This window comes from Anthonomus grandis, chromosome 6 (genome assembly GCF_022605725.1).
Source record: "Anthonomus grandis grandis chromosome 6, icAntGran1.3, whole genome shotgun sequence".
Lineage (NCBI taxonomy): Eukaryota > Metazoa > Arthropoda > Insecta > Coleoptera > Curculionidae > Anthonomus > Anthonomus grandis.
The window spans coordinates 25,346,466-25,363,010 of NC_065551.1; the positions used below are offsets into that span (position 1 = coordinate 25,346,466).

The 16,545-nt window shown below is 29.9% G+C and overlaps 1 protein-coding gene across 3 annotated transcripts; it reads right to left on the reverse strand.

Moving 5' to 3' along the window:
• Positions 1-727: 727 nt before the first annotated feature.
• Positions 728-16,381, reverse strand: LOC126737656 (zinc finger CCHC domain-containing protein 24-like). 3 transcript variants are annotated; one of them, XM_050442636.1, is made up of 7 exons: positions 16,218-16,381; positions 11,831-11,899; positions 10,478-10,617; positions 7,176-7,380; positions 6,760-7,005; positions 2,637-2,801; positions 728-1,547 (listed from the first exon to the last, which is right to left on the reverse strand). In XM_050442636.1, the coding sequence occupies exons 3-7, from the start codon at positions 10,546-10,548 to the stop codon at positions 1,434-1,436; spliced, it is 801 nt and encodes a 266-aa protein (XP_050298593.1). In that variant the 5' UTR covers positions 10,549-10,617; positions 11,831-11,899; positions 16,218-16,381; the 3' UTR covers positions 728-1,433. The 3 variants fall into 3 exon arrangements, with proteins under 3 accessions (XP_050298593.1, XP_050298594.1, XP_050298595.1); XM_050442637.1 differs by lacking the exon at positions 10,478-10,617 and having other exon boundaries at positions 16,218-16,380; XM_050442638.1 differs by lacking the exons at positions 10,478-10,617; positions 16,218-16,381 and adding an exon at positions 13,026-13,080.
• Positions 16,382-16,545: the final 164 nt, after the last annotated feature.

Here is a 16,545-nt window from a genome sequence, read left to right on the forward strand (position 1 = left end):
TTTAATCCTCATTGATACTCGTATCTCCTATATGTTTTCAAAAGGACTAAAATCTGGTGAGGCTGCTGTCCATGGAATTGTTGTCAGTTGGCGTTCTTGCGTCCAAGCTTGAGTTTAGGGAGATGTGTGTCATTTTGCATTATGCTGCTAAAAGCGCCACCTCTCTAGGTACAAAAAAAGAAGCCATTTAAAATATCATAATGCTTTGCACTATTACCAGTGCCATCAACTATACGGAAAGACGTAGCAACGCGTTAAGATATTGGTCACCAAACCATTATTTTAATAGGAACTTTGGAAATTTGAACGGCAACAATTTTGCTTGACCGGATTTTGAGGTGGTTTGCAGCAATCTGGAAACAACTCTCGTCAGATATAAAAATATTGATGAAATTATCTCCTTGGAAACGTTGACAAAACGCCATTCTTTGTTGCTTCTGTAGAGGTGCTATTGCAGGCGTCTTTTTTAATTTCCTTGATATGTAGTCTTGCCTTTTCAGGACCATTCAGGACAGTTTCTGGACACATATTTCATTTTTGTTAATTTCTAAATCTGCTGGCCAGTTTTCGAAATTCTAGGCTTGGATTTTATCGTCCTTAATGCACTAAAGTATTTAAATTCTTTCCGAAAATCTTACCCGGTATTTCCGAAACTGGCCTATTCATAAACATTGGAAGAACCTTGATAGAACCTCACACCAAAACTCACAAAATAAAACAAAATGCATACAGTACATGTTTCAACAAATACTTTTATTAAATATAATGATTATTCTGTAAATATAGGACTTTATTTATCATTTTTTTAAAATAACCGTGCCTCTATAGGTTTGTACATCAAACTATATCCATTACTCACATTACTGTAATATATCTACAACTGTCACCTTAAAAGATAATCTTCCGACATTTTCATAATAAAATATTTATTAAAAATGACCATTACAACTACAGTTGATAAAATCAAAATCTACATCATGATGACGATTAAAAAGTATCTTAGACCAAATTTATACATATTTTACCCTTTATAGAAAATGGTGTTATCTATGCCACCATGATAATTTATCACAAATGTAGATCAAAATATTCTTTCTTATATACGTACACACAGGGTGGGCCAACAAATAAGTATTTAGTGAGCCACCCTGTACATTGCTATCAGAAACAGAAATTTCGTGATTATCGCACAATAAAAAATACACATTTAAATTAATGTACTTAACTTCAGAGAAGTTGTATATGATGTTATAAAAAACAAAACTATATATAAGTACTTAATACAAAATACATAAACATTCGCATAAGACAACGAAATAAAATACTGCTAAAAGAAAAAACGTAAATTATAAAAATAAAAAAACTCTATAAAATATGGCGAAAGGAACAAAACAAACATTAAAAAAAATCATAAAATTGCAGCTATTGCAAAACTATTGGACTCTCCTGCAGTAATAACCCAACTCCTTGCATTTTTGGCATAAATGCTGAGGGTGGACTTTAGATTGATCCGAAACGTCTAGGCCGTCAGGTTTTTCCAATGGTCTCTAAAAACATATTTGAATATGTAAGAAAATTGTTAAATTATTAAGCGAGTATAGCAGTGAGTATAGCATGATGTGTGGGCACCTAATTTATATTATATAGTATTTTATTATATTACTATAAAACTTTATTTACTATAGAACAAGTTGAAAATGACTTCATATGCTTGAAAGTTTAAAAAATAAACTGAAATTATGATGTGAAGTGTTTTGGTCGTTGTTTTTAAGGCCTGATGATGCTCCGGTTTGGAGCATCATCAGGCCTTCTGTTTTTTTTTAATGAAGTGAAGTGCCTGGAATAACATTAGAAATTACTTCACATTTCTGAAGAAATTAAGATTTTATAATGTCTAAAACGATGGAACATTATCTGGAAGACATACATCTGGAGAGAAGAACTTCAAAAGCCTGGAAAATATGAAAAATTATTAAAAGACTCTAGAAGAAATAGAACAAAAGAACCTTGAAAGGTATATAAAAAAGTGTCGAAAAGCCTAAGTATAAATAGAAAAATTGTTCTAATGACTATATCGATATGAGATAAAAAATAATTAATTATTAACATCTAAAAGACCGATTCGAAAATCAGAAGCCTGGAAAAAATTAAAAATTATTTTAAATGGGTCGAAAACCTTATTGATCTGCATATTAAATTTTATACCCATAAATTTTGCCAGAATATACATATTTTTCGTTTTTTGGTATTAGCACAACCCAACCCTTAATTTTATGACACAATATATTTCTGAGATAAGTATCCGTTAATGTTCTGAAATCTTGCGATAATTGAGATGTTTAATTAGATTTAGTTTTCGCTAAAAACAAACAGTCTAAAAGGTATATTTATTAAAGAGATATACATAGAATATTTAAATAAAATTCCCGAAATATCTCCAGACATCCCAGAAATATACTTGTGCCATTTTCTTAGCACCATTAACAGATCGATCATCATATTGCTTATAGCTATGTTTGAATCTAATTAAATATCTTTAGTCTTAATTTAATCCTTGCATATATGTTTAAGTTAATGAATATAATATGTGTTTATTGTCCGCTTAGAAGATGATCTTTCATGTATGTATATCTAACCTGCTTATGTGGAAATACGTTTATATGGCACTTGATGCACTCTTGACCCATATTCGACCACGAGTTCCCAGACATCCATTTTCGTTTGCACTTGGGGCATTTATATTCGCCGAAACACCTCTTTCTGCCTTGGTAGGGTGTTTTGCCTTCACCCTTAGGGCGAGCCTATAATGAAGAAAAAAAAAACTTAATTATATTATAAATTTGTTTGAATCCTTATCCGATACTAGGCAGAGGAATTAATAATGTATCATAAAAATAATTTTATTGCTCTTTTTAATAATTTTGCTGATCTAATGAAAAAGCTATTAGCAGATAATAAAGCTTCTGAGAAAAGACCATAAACTTAATGTGTTGTTGCTTGTAATATGCAATGTTTGCAATTTTGAGTTTTCGATTAAATATATTGAGAGGAGTCCTGTAAGAAACACACGTGTTATTTGATATGGGTTGATAAACAGTAAGTACTTCTATTCTTATCATAAGCTATAAGGGGATTATAAAATTAATGGTTTGTTTTGTCTATCGTAAAAACCTATTGGTATCGAGTATGAAATTCATAATCGTTATGTAAGAGTGGGTACCTAACTATTTGAACTAAAATCAAATAATTTTCAATTTTAATGAGTAGTAGAGCAGAGGTTCTATCAGATAGAGTAAAAAGCCTTTGATAGAACAAAACTAGTTTCAGGAAACTATCACTTAAGGAATGAGAAGTTTTAACATTTCGTCATTTAATGGTGGCTAAAATTGACGATGCGTCATGTATGAAAATAATTATTTGAAAGTAATATACATACTTAATGTTTTAAAAACCATATAATGCCGTTAATAGATCAATCATGTTTATTTCTAAATTTTTTTGACTATAAAGTCGCTATAAATTCTAATATAAAACCAAAACCACCTTGACATAATGACATTTATGAGATACATAAATCCGAAAATTTGTTTATTTTTTCTCGGTATAATAAGATCTGGATATGTCGAGAACGGCCTTTCCTCTTAACCCTATTTATAATATATGACGTTTTCGAAAGTTATATGTTGATATTTATGGGTTTAGTTTTTGAAGCATATTTATTATTCTAATTTGACTTAGTGGTATTAAGGAATAAAATTACGCATTCATAAATAATATATTAAATTATGGCACTCAGTATAAGTTCTCAATAAGTAATTCGATATAGGGTTTATCATAAATGGGATTATAAATAATATAAATAATTTAAGATGGAACAGAATATAAATCATAGGGATACTGAACACTGAACAATAATTTCTACCACTGACAATAAAAACAATTAAACATGGTTTAAAAGGTTTTTTTAAAAATTCAAATCGTACAACAGAACTCTTTGAAATAGAATACCAACTTTTAGCAACTTCATTTTTAATACGCTTACTGCAAATGACCAAAATATATAAAAAATAATCTATATAAACTAAGCCCAGAAACAAATAAAATATTACATAATAATAAAATTTATGGCATAAAGTGAAGAATTGCTTCAAATGCCTAAAAAGGCGGGGAAACAAAATTCTAATATAAAAAAAGAATACGTCAAATACTAGGGATAAGTACTCTGCATTTGTGTTGTTGCAATACACTAAAGCTTTAGTTTTTATTAGCTAGTGACTATTTCAAAATATTGTTATTGATTTAATTCGTCTTTTATACCGTCTTATTTAAGTAATCGTCTTCAGAGTATTACAATGGATAACGAAATTTTTGATCCCTTGGAAGATAAAAGTGGTATGCCTCAGGAAAGCATTTTGGTACCCTTGTTTTTTATTATTTACAAGTCTAGATTTTCTCTTCAATTAAAGCATTATGCCCACCCTTTTTATGCTGACAATACGCAATTATTGTAATATTTATTTTCTCTAAGCGAGTCTAAATTAGCTGAGAATAAGATTAAACAAGGCTTACAAGCTATTTGTAATGTTGTAATCAAAGCATTTATTAAAATTATATCCTACAAAATTACGCATTACATTTACTGGTTATTGAACAAATGTTAATGATCTAAAATTTAGATTCTAAATAATATAAACATTAAATCATGGGACGAACAAATTCTATTTGTCAACAAGTGCAAGGGCTTGCGGCTTTCAGTAGTTAATGACCTTCAATTTAAACATCACGTCTTTAATATTCTTAAAAAGGCATATCAAAAGCTCCAAAACTCTTAAACTAAACACAAAATTGATAAAGAAGGAAAATTTTGAACCTGAAAATCTGCCTTGTTGAGCGTTTCGGAAAGATTTTGCAACGTAACGTAGAACAGAAAAAATTTAATTAGAAGCGGAATTAGAGCTGTGGCAACAAGAGTGAGACACTAAAAAACTGTGACAAGGACTTCTATTCAAACATTCACGCACTACTTTACATTCTGTGCACATTGCCAGCCACCAATACTATTGCCGAAATGTAATTTTCTTCTTTGGCTCAGTATAGTTCCGTTGCTGCAGGAGAGACTGAACGAACTAGCTCTACTTCATGTAAATTATGACAATCAAAATAATATCCGAAGAAGTATCGGAAAGACTTTCTAAAATAGGCAAACATCGTACCAATTCATTAACATTCAAAATAATATTTAGTCTACTATTAACGCATTACCGCAAATAAAAACATTAAATTGTTGGCAATTCCTACCCTTGCCTAAAATTTTCATCCTGGATTCTCCCTGGATCTACCGATAAGCTAGTAAGCTTTGTTTTTAAAAATCTTTACACAAATGTGCTCGTTGGAGAATTCCTTAACATCTCGGGAAGAGACACACGCAGAACGCATTGGACTTTACTGGAACCACTGAAGGGAGTGATGGTTCTTCTGGAAGTTTGTCTTCGTAACTGTTACTTTTAATGTAAAGATTTATACTTTCGATTTAAAGATTTTACTCCCAAAACGAAAGACTTCCAATTGGATCGGCATTTTCTCCGTGTGGCTGAACAACTCAATCCAAACCTAAGGTGTGGCTTTGATATGTTGATGACAAATTTATAATTTGGGACAAGAGCTATAGAGCTAAAAAACTTTTTAGAGCATATCAATAACATTTGGCTAAGCATCAAGTTCACAATGGAGTTGGAAATTGAGTCAGCACTGCCCTTCTTAGATGTTCTTGTTAGGAACAACAATGGACGCCTAAGGACATTAGTATATAGGAAGCCAACATACACAGGACAATACCGACACCTCAATTCCAAACACCCTGGTTCAACAAAGATGGGATCATTGAAATTCCTGTATAGGAGAGCAGCCACAATATGCAACAACAATATTGACCTTAACAAGAAAATAGATAACATCATTAAAGACTTGCATCAGAACGGCTATTTCAGTATAATATTTCGTACATTAAGGAAACTTATTCTATTATCATGACTTTACGAGGATACGAGGTTACGAACATTAAACAAGAATGCCATACATATAAAAAGTCATACATACAGGAATTCAGAATAAAAGTGAACCTGAAAAGAAGGCTCTTTTCAGATCAAGAATAGCAGAACACAATTGGTCCAATGAGCACAATATCCATTGGAAAAAAGAAGATTCCTAGAAGCTACTTATATCACGCAAAACCAAGGAATCTTCCGCCAGTCCAGTGTTGATATTCGAAAACTGGTCTTGACCAATATATATATTAGTTTCATAATTTTAGACTTTTTTCGTTTAAACAATAATTTTTATAAATGAGTTAATGCATTCTTGTAGTCGGCTTATATACGATTAAAACTGTTTTAGAAAGTTAGAAAATAAATAAAACGCGGAGGTATTTTCAGAAACTATTTGTTAAGTTAGAGGTATCGTATGGTGGCCAACAATATCGAAAATGAAATTTTTTAATACAATGGAAATGCTGTATAACAATCAAAAATATGAGATTTTTCCTAAGCATTCAAAAAAGCAAATATAAATTGAACAAACTATGTACTAGGAATAATTAAAATAAAAACATGGAACAATAAGATAACTGTTAACAATTGCTAATATTTTTTTAACGTAAAAGCGAATAGCATATATTTTTGGAAAAAATCAATTGGGGTTAAAAGAAAATTAAGAAAAAAAGCTCCAGAAACAACGTTTAAAAAAGTAAAAAAGAAAAATTACCTGTGGACAGTCTTTGATGTAGTGCCCTTTCTGAAAACACAGATGACACAAATAAGCGGCGGGCGGCCGTTTCAAAGGTCGTCCATCCAAAGTTAATTCCGCTAATTGCTCAGAGATGTCCAACAAGTTTTCGGTGTAAGAATTTCCGGTAATCCCACTAAGGTTCGCTAAGCTATACAAGTTAAATGGATACTGAGGCTGACCAGTCGTGTACCTTGTGTTCCATGTCGCTGTGTTCAGCTTTGACTTAAAGAGAGAGAAAACGTAGCATATTTTTTTTGGGAGAAATTCATTTAAAAGTACGGTCCTGTCGCTTCAAAATTCATGTTTGGTAACACAACGACAGGACCGTACTACGGTTTTTGTTTATTGCAATTTATCAAATTGATATTATAATGACATTTTTATTAACGTACCTGATAGTGGTCAGAATTCTGAATTTGATACCAACTGCTTGGTGCGGTATTATAGTTTGGGGTGAATATCGAGTTCGAAGTTCTAGAGTTGTCATATTCCTGCTGTCTCGAATATCTGTTTAAGGTTGAATATGTGGATGTAAATGAGTGGCTCGGTGGAGCTGTGGCTGTAGGTGACATCAGGTCGAAAAAATCCTGGATTAAGCTATAAACCATTAAACTTTAATTTTTTTCTCTTTTTATTATTCCAAGAGTAAATTGTAATATGCTTGTTTATTTGTTAAACAAGTTTAATTAAAATAACCTAAATTGCTAGATAGAGAGCATAACAATAATTAAACGATGCGTCGTGCATTTGCTTTATCATTATAAAAAAAATAATTATTCCATTATTATTTGGATTATGATGAGAAACGTAGGAATATTTACATTAATATTTAACAGTTTGTGCTGATATATGCTTATATACAATCGAATGAACAAGAAAATCACCATTTCATGATTTCTTCAAAATCGATATATAAGCTACTGCATCTGATCTTAGAATTAAATTAACTTGCAGGATTACCAATATAAAGTGCCTCTTGATTTAATTAATATAAGATATAACCTTTCTATGAATAATAATTTAATGCATTTTACCACTTCAGATGGGCTGCCAATATAGTTTTTGGACGCCTATAGAGTTCTAGTGGTTCTTTTTTTTATGTTGCAAAATGTGTTATGTACTAACCATTTATGCTAAAACAATGACCGAAGATAAGGTTATTGCAATAAGAACAAACTAATCTTCAAATATTTAAGGTTCAATCTTCTAAATTAACTTTATAATGGCTCTAAATAATTCTGTTAACATTTTTGACGAAAATTAACAAAAGTTATTTGGTATTAAGTTAAAAAATAGGACAGTAGTTTGCACTGTATAGGTTTGTCGAAATTAGTCAAATGGAAACCCCTAGAAAGCCTTCAATGTCCTTTCTTCTCTCGTAATAGAGTAGGCTCTTACTTCATAAGGAATACTGATTTCTCTAGAATTCCAATCCCTTCAGTTGCGTTTGATTTAGAGTGATCTGACGTCATTTAGATTATTAACAGCGTCTTCAATTCTACTCTAGTTTTTCGTAGTGTTAGTTCAGGCTCAGTTATTCAAATGTCTACTTACAGAGACCAATGGCGAATTCTGGACCTATAAAAACTTGTAGCAAAGATTATTATTGCCAGTTTCACTATTTAGAGTGATTTATTTAGATTTTAAGAGCCTGGACAATATTATGGAAAACTTAAATTGTAAAAATTCTAAAGATTTCGACCAGAAAATGTTTTATATCCAGTTGGACAAATTATTTTATAACCCGCTATGTTACGTTCCCGGCACATTTACAGGCTTTTATATCCTTCTCAAAAGAGAAAAGATTATATTTTCAAACTTGCAGATTGGCACCAGAATCGACTTTCTAAGTAAAGTAAAAGATTGTTCATTAATAAAGAATGAGGTTAAGGTAATACACTGATCATAATCAATAAAGTCATCTTTTCAGCTTTAAAAAAGCTGATCGTGATTACTTCGATTTCTCGAAAGTTTTCAACAGAGTGAACCATAACTTCTTTTATTTAGAATTAAAAAAGATAATTTTTAGAATTGTATTAAATGTATCACCATTATCTGGTGATTATGTATAATAGTCTCCTATGACTTCAGAATTCCTTTTACTCAGAAAAAAATCCATAAATTTTTGAGACGAAAATTAATTTTTTTTGAGAGAAATGAGCATTCAAATAGATAAAAGCAAACATCGATGATAAACCAACAAAATTATCAGGAAAAAATTGCAAATTAATAAATAAATTATAACATGATAAAGAATTATAAATGAAAAGAAACACAGGACTAATAATGCATTAGCTGGAGAGTTAATGTAAAAAAAAGCTTGTGGTCGATTCGGTAATACTAAGGCAAACTCGAAAAGAAACGAAACCTCCACACCATCTTTATAGACTATAAGAAAGCTTTCGATAGCGTGGTTTCTGGTCGTGTTGGAGATGTATAAAATTGACCCTACTACTATCGATTTCTGAGCCACTTTTAAGCAACAATGGAATACAAACCTAAAACTATTACCTTATTATTATTATATTACCACCAACGATATATATTTCATTTAAATTTATTTATTTTCTTCTCTAGTTTTGCTTGGCCATGAATCTTCTGTTCACTATGCTTAGTAATACATGAAAGGAATTTAATATTACAGCTAACAGAGAAAACCAGCAGATTATATTCCATCTTATGGATATGGATAACATGAAGTCCTATAGTTCTACCGGAAAAGTCACTAGTGGTGATGTTGCGCTACCAAACGGGGATATAGTCCAAATTATGAACGAGGGATAAACTTACAAATATCTGGGATATCAATAACCTAAATTGCTCCAAGACAAGCGAAGCAAAACAAGGAGCAAGAATCAGTACCTCCAACGAGTTAAAAGCTCTACTACGAACAGTGTTAAACGCAGGGAATCTCATTACAGCCATAAACACTTACTGTGCCTACTGTGATTTATAGCTTTGGAGTTCTGAAGTGGACCAACACCGAATTTAAGGAACTGCAATGACCAAGCACACGATACACTACCCTGCAGCCTTAAGTATATAAAGAACTTTACCTAGAACAAAAGGTGGACAATCACTGACTGACTTAATAGATCTGCACTCTCGGCAACTAATGAAATTGAGAGACTTCTTCAATAGGAAGGTGCAAGCATCAGATGTTCACAGGATCACTCTAATAAGTATAACCTCCTCAATCTCTCCATTAATAACCTTGACTAGAAAATGTTTTTTGTCGCCGAAAAGAAGGATCAACGATGGCACTACAACGATTTGAAGCAGCCACATATAAAAGACAAAGAAGCATCCAACAGGTGGCTAAAGGATAGTTTATTATTCTTTAAAACAGACCGATTCGTAATGGTCATACAAGATCAAGCCCTGAACACAAGAAACTACATCAAGTCAATCTGTCTCAAATCCTTCTCTGGAGGGTAAAACTCTTATTAAATTATTTTAAATTATTCAAGTTGCCAACACGGATATTATCCGATTGTTCTTGGAATAATTTCTTGAGCGTATTGCATGGTCAAAGTGAATCTTGGATTAGTCGACTTTCATAAATCTTCTGTAAACAAGAGTATATTGTTAACCAAATTGAGAAAAAAAGCAGTAAATTAGTGATTTGAATGATAAATTAATTTAAATTTTTTAGATGTAATTTCAATTATTATAAAATTTAAGAAAAAATCACCTTTTTTTCGACCGTGTCGTCGTAATATCAACATCAAGAATATCTAGTATATCTTTGAGTATCTCTTGCATTTTAATTAGTATGTCGTGCAAATCAGCTGAACAAGCAATCGTGACAGTGCAAACACACAAAACAAAAAGCTGCAAACAAAAAACAATATTAAAAAAAAATGCAAAAATAAATGAAAGCAATGTGATAAATAAAATAGACAACTAACTTTAGCAAAAATATTTTAAAAAGCAAGATTAGATGTAAATTATAAAATAGCCGTTGTGTATTTTTATTTATTGTTTTCAAAAAGAATTGGCATCGGTAAGGCTGTTTGCACTTTATTATATTTATTAAAAGAACGCTTTCGGTTTATATACATTTATAATAATACCTTGGACTGGTGCTTTACGTTGTGGTATTTTAATATTTGGCACAGTCGTTTCTAAGTCACGAAAATACTATGAACATCTAAACTTATTTCCTGACCCATTTTTTTAGGCATTCGAACATTTTCCTCTCGTAAAAGTTGCCTCGAATGTCGGATTTTAGGTAAATTTGTTACATGACAAATAGTGTTTAACTTTTGTGTTAAATGAATCCTTGTATTACAATTCAACTACTTTCCAATTTTGAATAACGTTTGGCATTATTTCTAAATTTCTAATTTAGAAACTAGCTATTTAGACCCATCAAAAATTCGAGCTCAAAAACTTTCTAATTGTATGCCTGCATTTTTTTTTATTTTCAGGCATATTTTTAGACCCCGTAACGCGTGTAAATTCTAGCCAGTTTATTTAGATTGGAAAGTAATGTAAACTTTCGCGGCTATCGCTTTTTGGTTTTATGCTGAAAGGGGGGTTACGTACAAAAAGGTGTATTGGAAATGTCAGATAATTATAAACCTGGCGTTACATTTTAACATGTAATTTTTATGTGAATTACGTGAGTCTGTCTTAAAAGAGGAATCTTTGGGGAATTCTTATTATTTTTTGTTGGTAAAGATCGTTTCGGTAAATTAAAAAAAAAATTAAAAATTTATGATTAACTGTGTTAAAACTAAAATATTAAGAAGTTTGTTTGACATTGCTTTAATTTTTTAATATTTGAAATTTTGATATTTTCAAAATTTTAATATTTTGTCTAAACATAATATTTACTTAAAAAATAGTAAAGGATCTTAATAATCGTCCACTTTTATCTTACGTCCGTATGTTTTAAAATATTTATACTAATGCCAAGTGTCAATAAAGTGATAAGGCAGGCGACCCAAAAAAAACCGCTGATCCATGCTAAAGTTAGTTGAATTTTAATTACTTCTTCATTCGAGCTGATCATTGCATATGCGTCCACATCTCAACTTACCTGAGAGTTCAGAATCCTTTAAATGAAAATAAAAATACAAAAGGAAAAGTATTAGGTTCTCGATAACATCTGGAAATGAAACGAGAATGATTATACAATATTTTGCATATTTTCATGCATTTGTGGTCATTAATTGTGTGATTGATCTAATGGGTCTTTTATATTATTTAATATATTGAAAGAATAATTGAAGGCAAAGTTAAATTGAATGTCAATGAAAATGAATTAAAATAATAGTCAAAAAATAATTAACATGCTGATAAAAATAGGATAAATGTCATAAATTCCATAAGATAAAAATACTTTTCCGCACAAAGTATATAACTGAATTATCAAATAATAGTAAAACTGTTAAATTATTCAAAAAATCAATAAAATATGAGAAGTTATTAAAAAAAATTAAATTTTTAAAACAAAATCGATAAAACAAAGGGCAACTATATGGATTACAAAATTATTTTTTTAATATGTTTGTTGTGTGGAAAATAAGCGTGACAATAAATTAATATTTCGATTTTTTTTACTTAACAACGATTTACTTACATTTTAAATTAGAAAATCTATTTGAGGTATTTGTTTTTTTACCTATTTAATTTAATTTCCAATATCAGTTAAAGACATTTAAAAATATTAGGAGATACATAACATATTTTATAAAGGTCTCTTTTATAAAATTAAGAAAATCCTCAAAATATTTTAAAATTTCCTTTAGAATTTGATATTACTTAAAAAACTGTAGCAAACGGCTTTTAATAAATTTTTTTATCTAAATAAAATTTGAACAATAATTATTTAATTTAATTTTTTGTATGTTTTTATAATTTTTTATTGCAATATTACTTTAGAGAAACTCTTTTAGAAAAAATTTAAATTATAAAATAAAATTCAAGGCTTAAAAGCCAAGTAATAAATTTAAAGAAATGAAATTAAATATATCTCAATAAGGGAAATAAACGATAATGGTGAATTTAAAAAAATCGATTAAAGATGATAACCACGAAATCGACAAAGACCTAATAAAAATTGTCAATTAGAACTTTTAAATGAGCAGACCTTGAGTTGCTTTTAGAAACTCTTTTTTTAATGTTATTTTCATAATAAAGAAAAAATGTACTTATCTATTGATGTTTCCGAATAAACAAATTAATTTTAAAAAAATACAAAATTTTAATTTTTTATTGGCAATTATACTCACATTTTTAATAAAATAGTCTTCACTATCTTAATTTCTGAAAAGGGCCAATCCCCATCTAATTCATAAAATACTTAAAAGTGATTTAAAATATTGAGTGATTAATTATATTACTGTAATATTATTCCTATAATTTTTAAACTATAAATACACGTCTTTAAAAGAAATTAAATTGATGAATACCATTAAACCAATTTATTTTTTACCTTTTGCTCAGGTCTAGAAATATTCAGTATAAAAAATATACTAAATTAGCAAAAAAAAAATAAAAGCAACACCAGGGATAAATTTAAAATATTTAAATAATAATAATATATTAGTATTATTATACTAAAAATGTTATACATATATTCCGTCTTAATGCTTTAAAGTTTCAGAAGGAATTAAACTATTCCTGGCATATTTTGTAAATTTTTTAATATTTGTTTGAGTGATATTTTTTAAAATGTTAATTAAATATTGGTATTATATTTTACTTAAGTAAACTCCCTAGAAAAACGTTTGTATTAATTTACAAAAATTATATAAAATCAAACACCGAAAATAAATTAAAATAAATAAAACACAATAAGATATTTTAATATTCTCTATTGCCATTGAATCTTTTGCCTGTAAAGGGTATCCCATTTTGAGTACGTTTGCGGGGTATATCCGTCATTTTTAACGTTAACGGGATGCGGTTTTTACGACAATATGCTACTTTTTCAATGAGATGAAGATGCTGTTCACAAAATGTTCATAGTCCTGCTAGATTGGAAGATACAGGGCATTTTTGAAAAATTGCATTTTGGAACCCTTTTATATCTTCATTATCGTTTAACTTATCGAGGGTAAAATAACGTTTTTATAAATTTTTCCGTAAAATACAATGGCTTAAATAATATTTATTAAATATTTACTATTTTTTACTTATAAACCAAAATTATATTTTTTTAAATAGAACACCCTGTATAAACTATAATTTTTTTTTTTTACCGTTTCAAAAATATATAATACACTTTCTTTAACTAAAATACGAATAAATGACAATTTTCTGAAATTAAATGCATAATTTGATAGTGGACCACTATTATTTATGACGAGAACTAAAAATAATCTCAAATACTAGTGTATTTTATCAGTTTTTTGATCGACTTTCTGTCTATTTTTCAGAACCAGTTTATTTTCGTTCTTTTGGTATTTTTATTTAATTTATATTTATCAAGTTCCTGGAACAATGGCAGCGTATAAAAATTACGAAAGGTATGATACGCTAGTATATTTTATACGGAGTAATGAAAATTTTGATTCCGAAGCTAAGAAAACTATTATGGCTATAAAAATCTCTAATACCATTATAACATTGTGCTTGTTAGGTAACCAGAAAAAAGAGAATGGTTTTTGGAGATATTTGCTCGTTTTAAGGTTGATATTACGAGCTACTGATCTCCGATACTACGGATATATAGAAGCACTTTCATCATCATGCCAAAAACTGAGCTCAGTGGATCTTGAAGAAATATAGTTGCACTATATGAAACTCTTTTGCCATTGGTATTTGCATCAAATCGATGCTATCGATCTATTTAGAAGACTTGTTATCTTGTCAGATGAATGCTTTTTTCAAGTGCCGGCATTCAGAAAATTAGCATTAAATGTTTGAGAACACACAACAGGGATGCTTTGAAGTTGGAGTGTCATGTTTAAATTTGACAGACAAATAGTTTATAGGATTTTTAAAAGAGATCTTACAGCATAGTAGTATCCTAGACTAGAAATTCTTGAGAAAGGTATTCCAGAATAAGTTCAAAAATATTCCATTACCTCAATATAATGCTGTTTACTTCCAGTACCAATATGGTAAACCACGTCATAACTCTAGGCTCTTACGGGCGTTTCTTTATAATAATTTTCCTGAAAGATGGATAGGTACCAAAAGACCTGTTAGATGGCCTATACGACCTCCAGATCACTCAATTTTAGCTTTTTTTATGAGGCTAAATACAAAGTGAAGTATTTAAACCACGATACGATGGGAGAACTTCGAGAGGCAATTAATTTAGCCTTTTGAAATTTGCGAAGGAGACCAATGATTTTTTTAATTAAAAAAAAAAAAAAAAAAAAAAAAAAAAGAAATTACAAAGATGTGTCAATTTTGCGTTAGAAAAATTGGGCCGCCATTTTGAACATCACCTTTGAAAATTTGTTTTTTTATTTTTTTAAAGTAATTTTTATGTGTCTGATGTATTGTTCTGTCGTTAGAAACTTACTGTTATAGTTAGAAAATTAGAAAATGATATATTTATAAAGGATACCTATTTGTTAGTTATGCGTTACTCTATCTATTGCTTATTATTGTTATTCATGGCCTCCTATTAAATTATGCATTGAAATTTAAAAAAAATTTCATTTATTTACGTATTTATAAAAAAAATGCATACTATTATATATTTTTGATACGGCAAAAAACGACCATTGGTCTATTTAAGAACACGTAATCTACACCACTGTATTTTACAGGAAAAAAACCATAACAATATTATTTTACCTTTCTAAGAAGGATAACGGAGATATGAGGAGGGTTCCAAATGCAACATTTTTAAAAATGAAAATTTTGTAAACGGCATCTTTAGCTCCACGAAAAAGTGTCATACTGTCGCGAAAACCGCATCCCGTTTACGTTAAAAATAACAGAGATACTCCGCAAAAGTACCCAAAATGGGACACCCTGTACATCATGTTTTTGTATTTAAAAAAATAAAATTTAGTTTAAATATATGTTGTTATACGGTGATTGATTTGCATAGTTTCATATGTGTATATGGTATTTATATTTATTATATATTTTTCGAAATTTAATCTAGTGTAAGTAACTTTAAAGTTTTAATCTCATGCTTGTTTTGAAAAAAATCCTATAGAAAATAAATTTAAAAAAATCTTCTCACTGACTTCTGAAGGAGTTTTTATATAGGACCAAAAACCCCATATAAAGTGATTTTATTAATTTTATTGCAAGCTAATTGATGTACCCACTAAACTGTACCCAATATATCAATTAATTTTAACCTGGCCCAACATCTGATGAAAATCAGTCACACAATAAAGACCCTATGCACTAAAAAAAAATCACTGTCACTTCTGACGTCACAGGCGTAATCCCAAACAAAACAAAAAAAAAACCAAAGAAGGAAGTGACCGTCGAAAGACAAAAATTACCGTTTCGCGGGCCGGGACTTAATTGAAACGAGTGTAACACTAATCAAGGAACATCCGCGGATTAGTGTGTGTTGATGTGTATTCGAGTCAACCAGCCGGTCGAATTCGGGATCATATCTGGATCGACACGGTTTCGCACATTACCCAGCATGACGTCACGCCAGTAAAAAAAGGTGGAGGGGTATCCTGAGTCGCTTTGGCTTAAAATAAGTCAAGGAACTACTATGGACGCCGAGCGGCGATCCCCGGCGGTATTGTTAAAACACGTAAGAATTAGTTTGAACCCGAATATTATATTTGGGATTTTTTTTTGGTGGATCTGATTCGA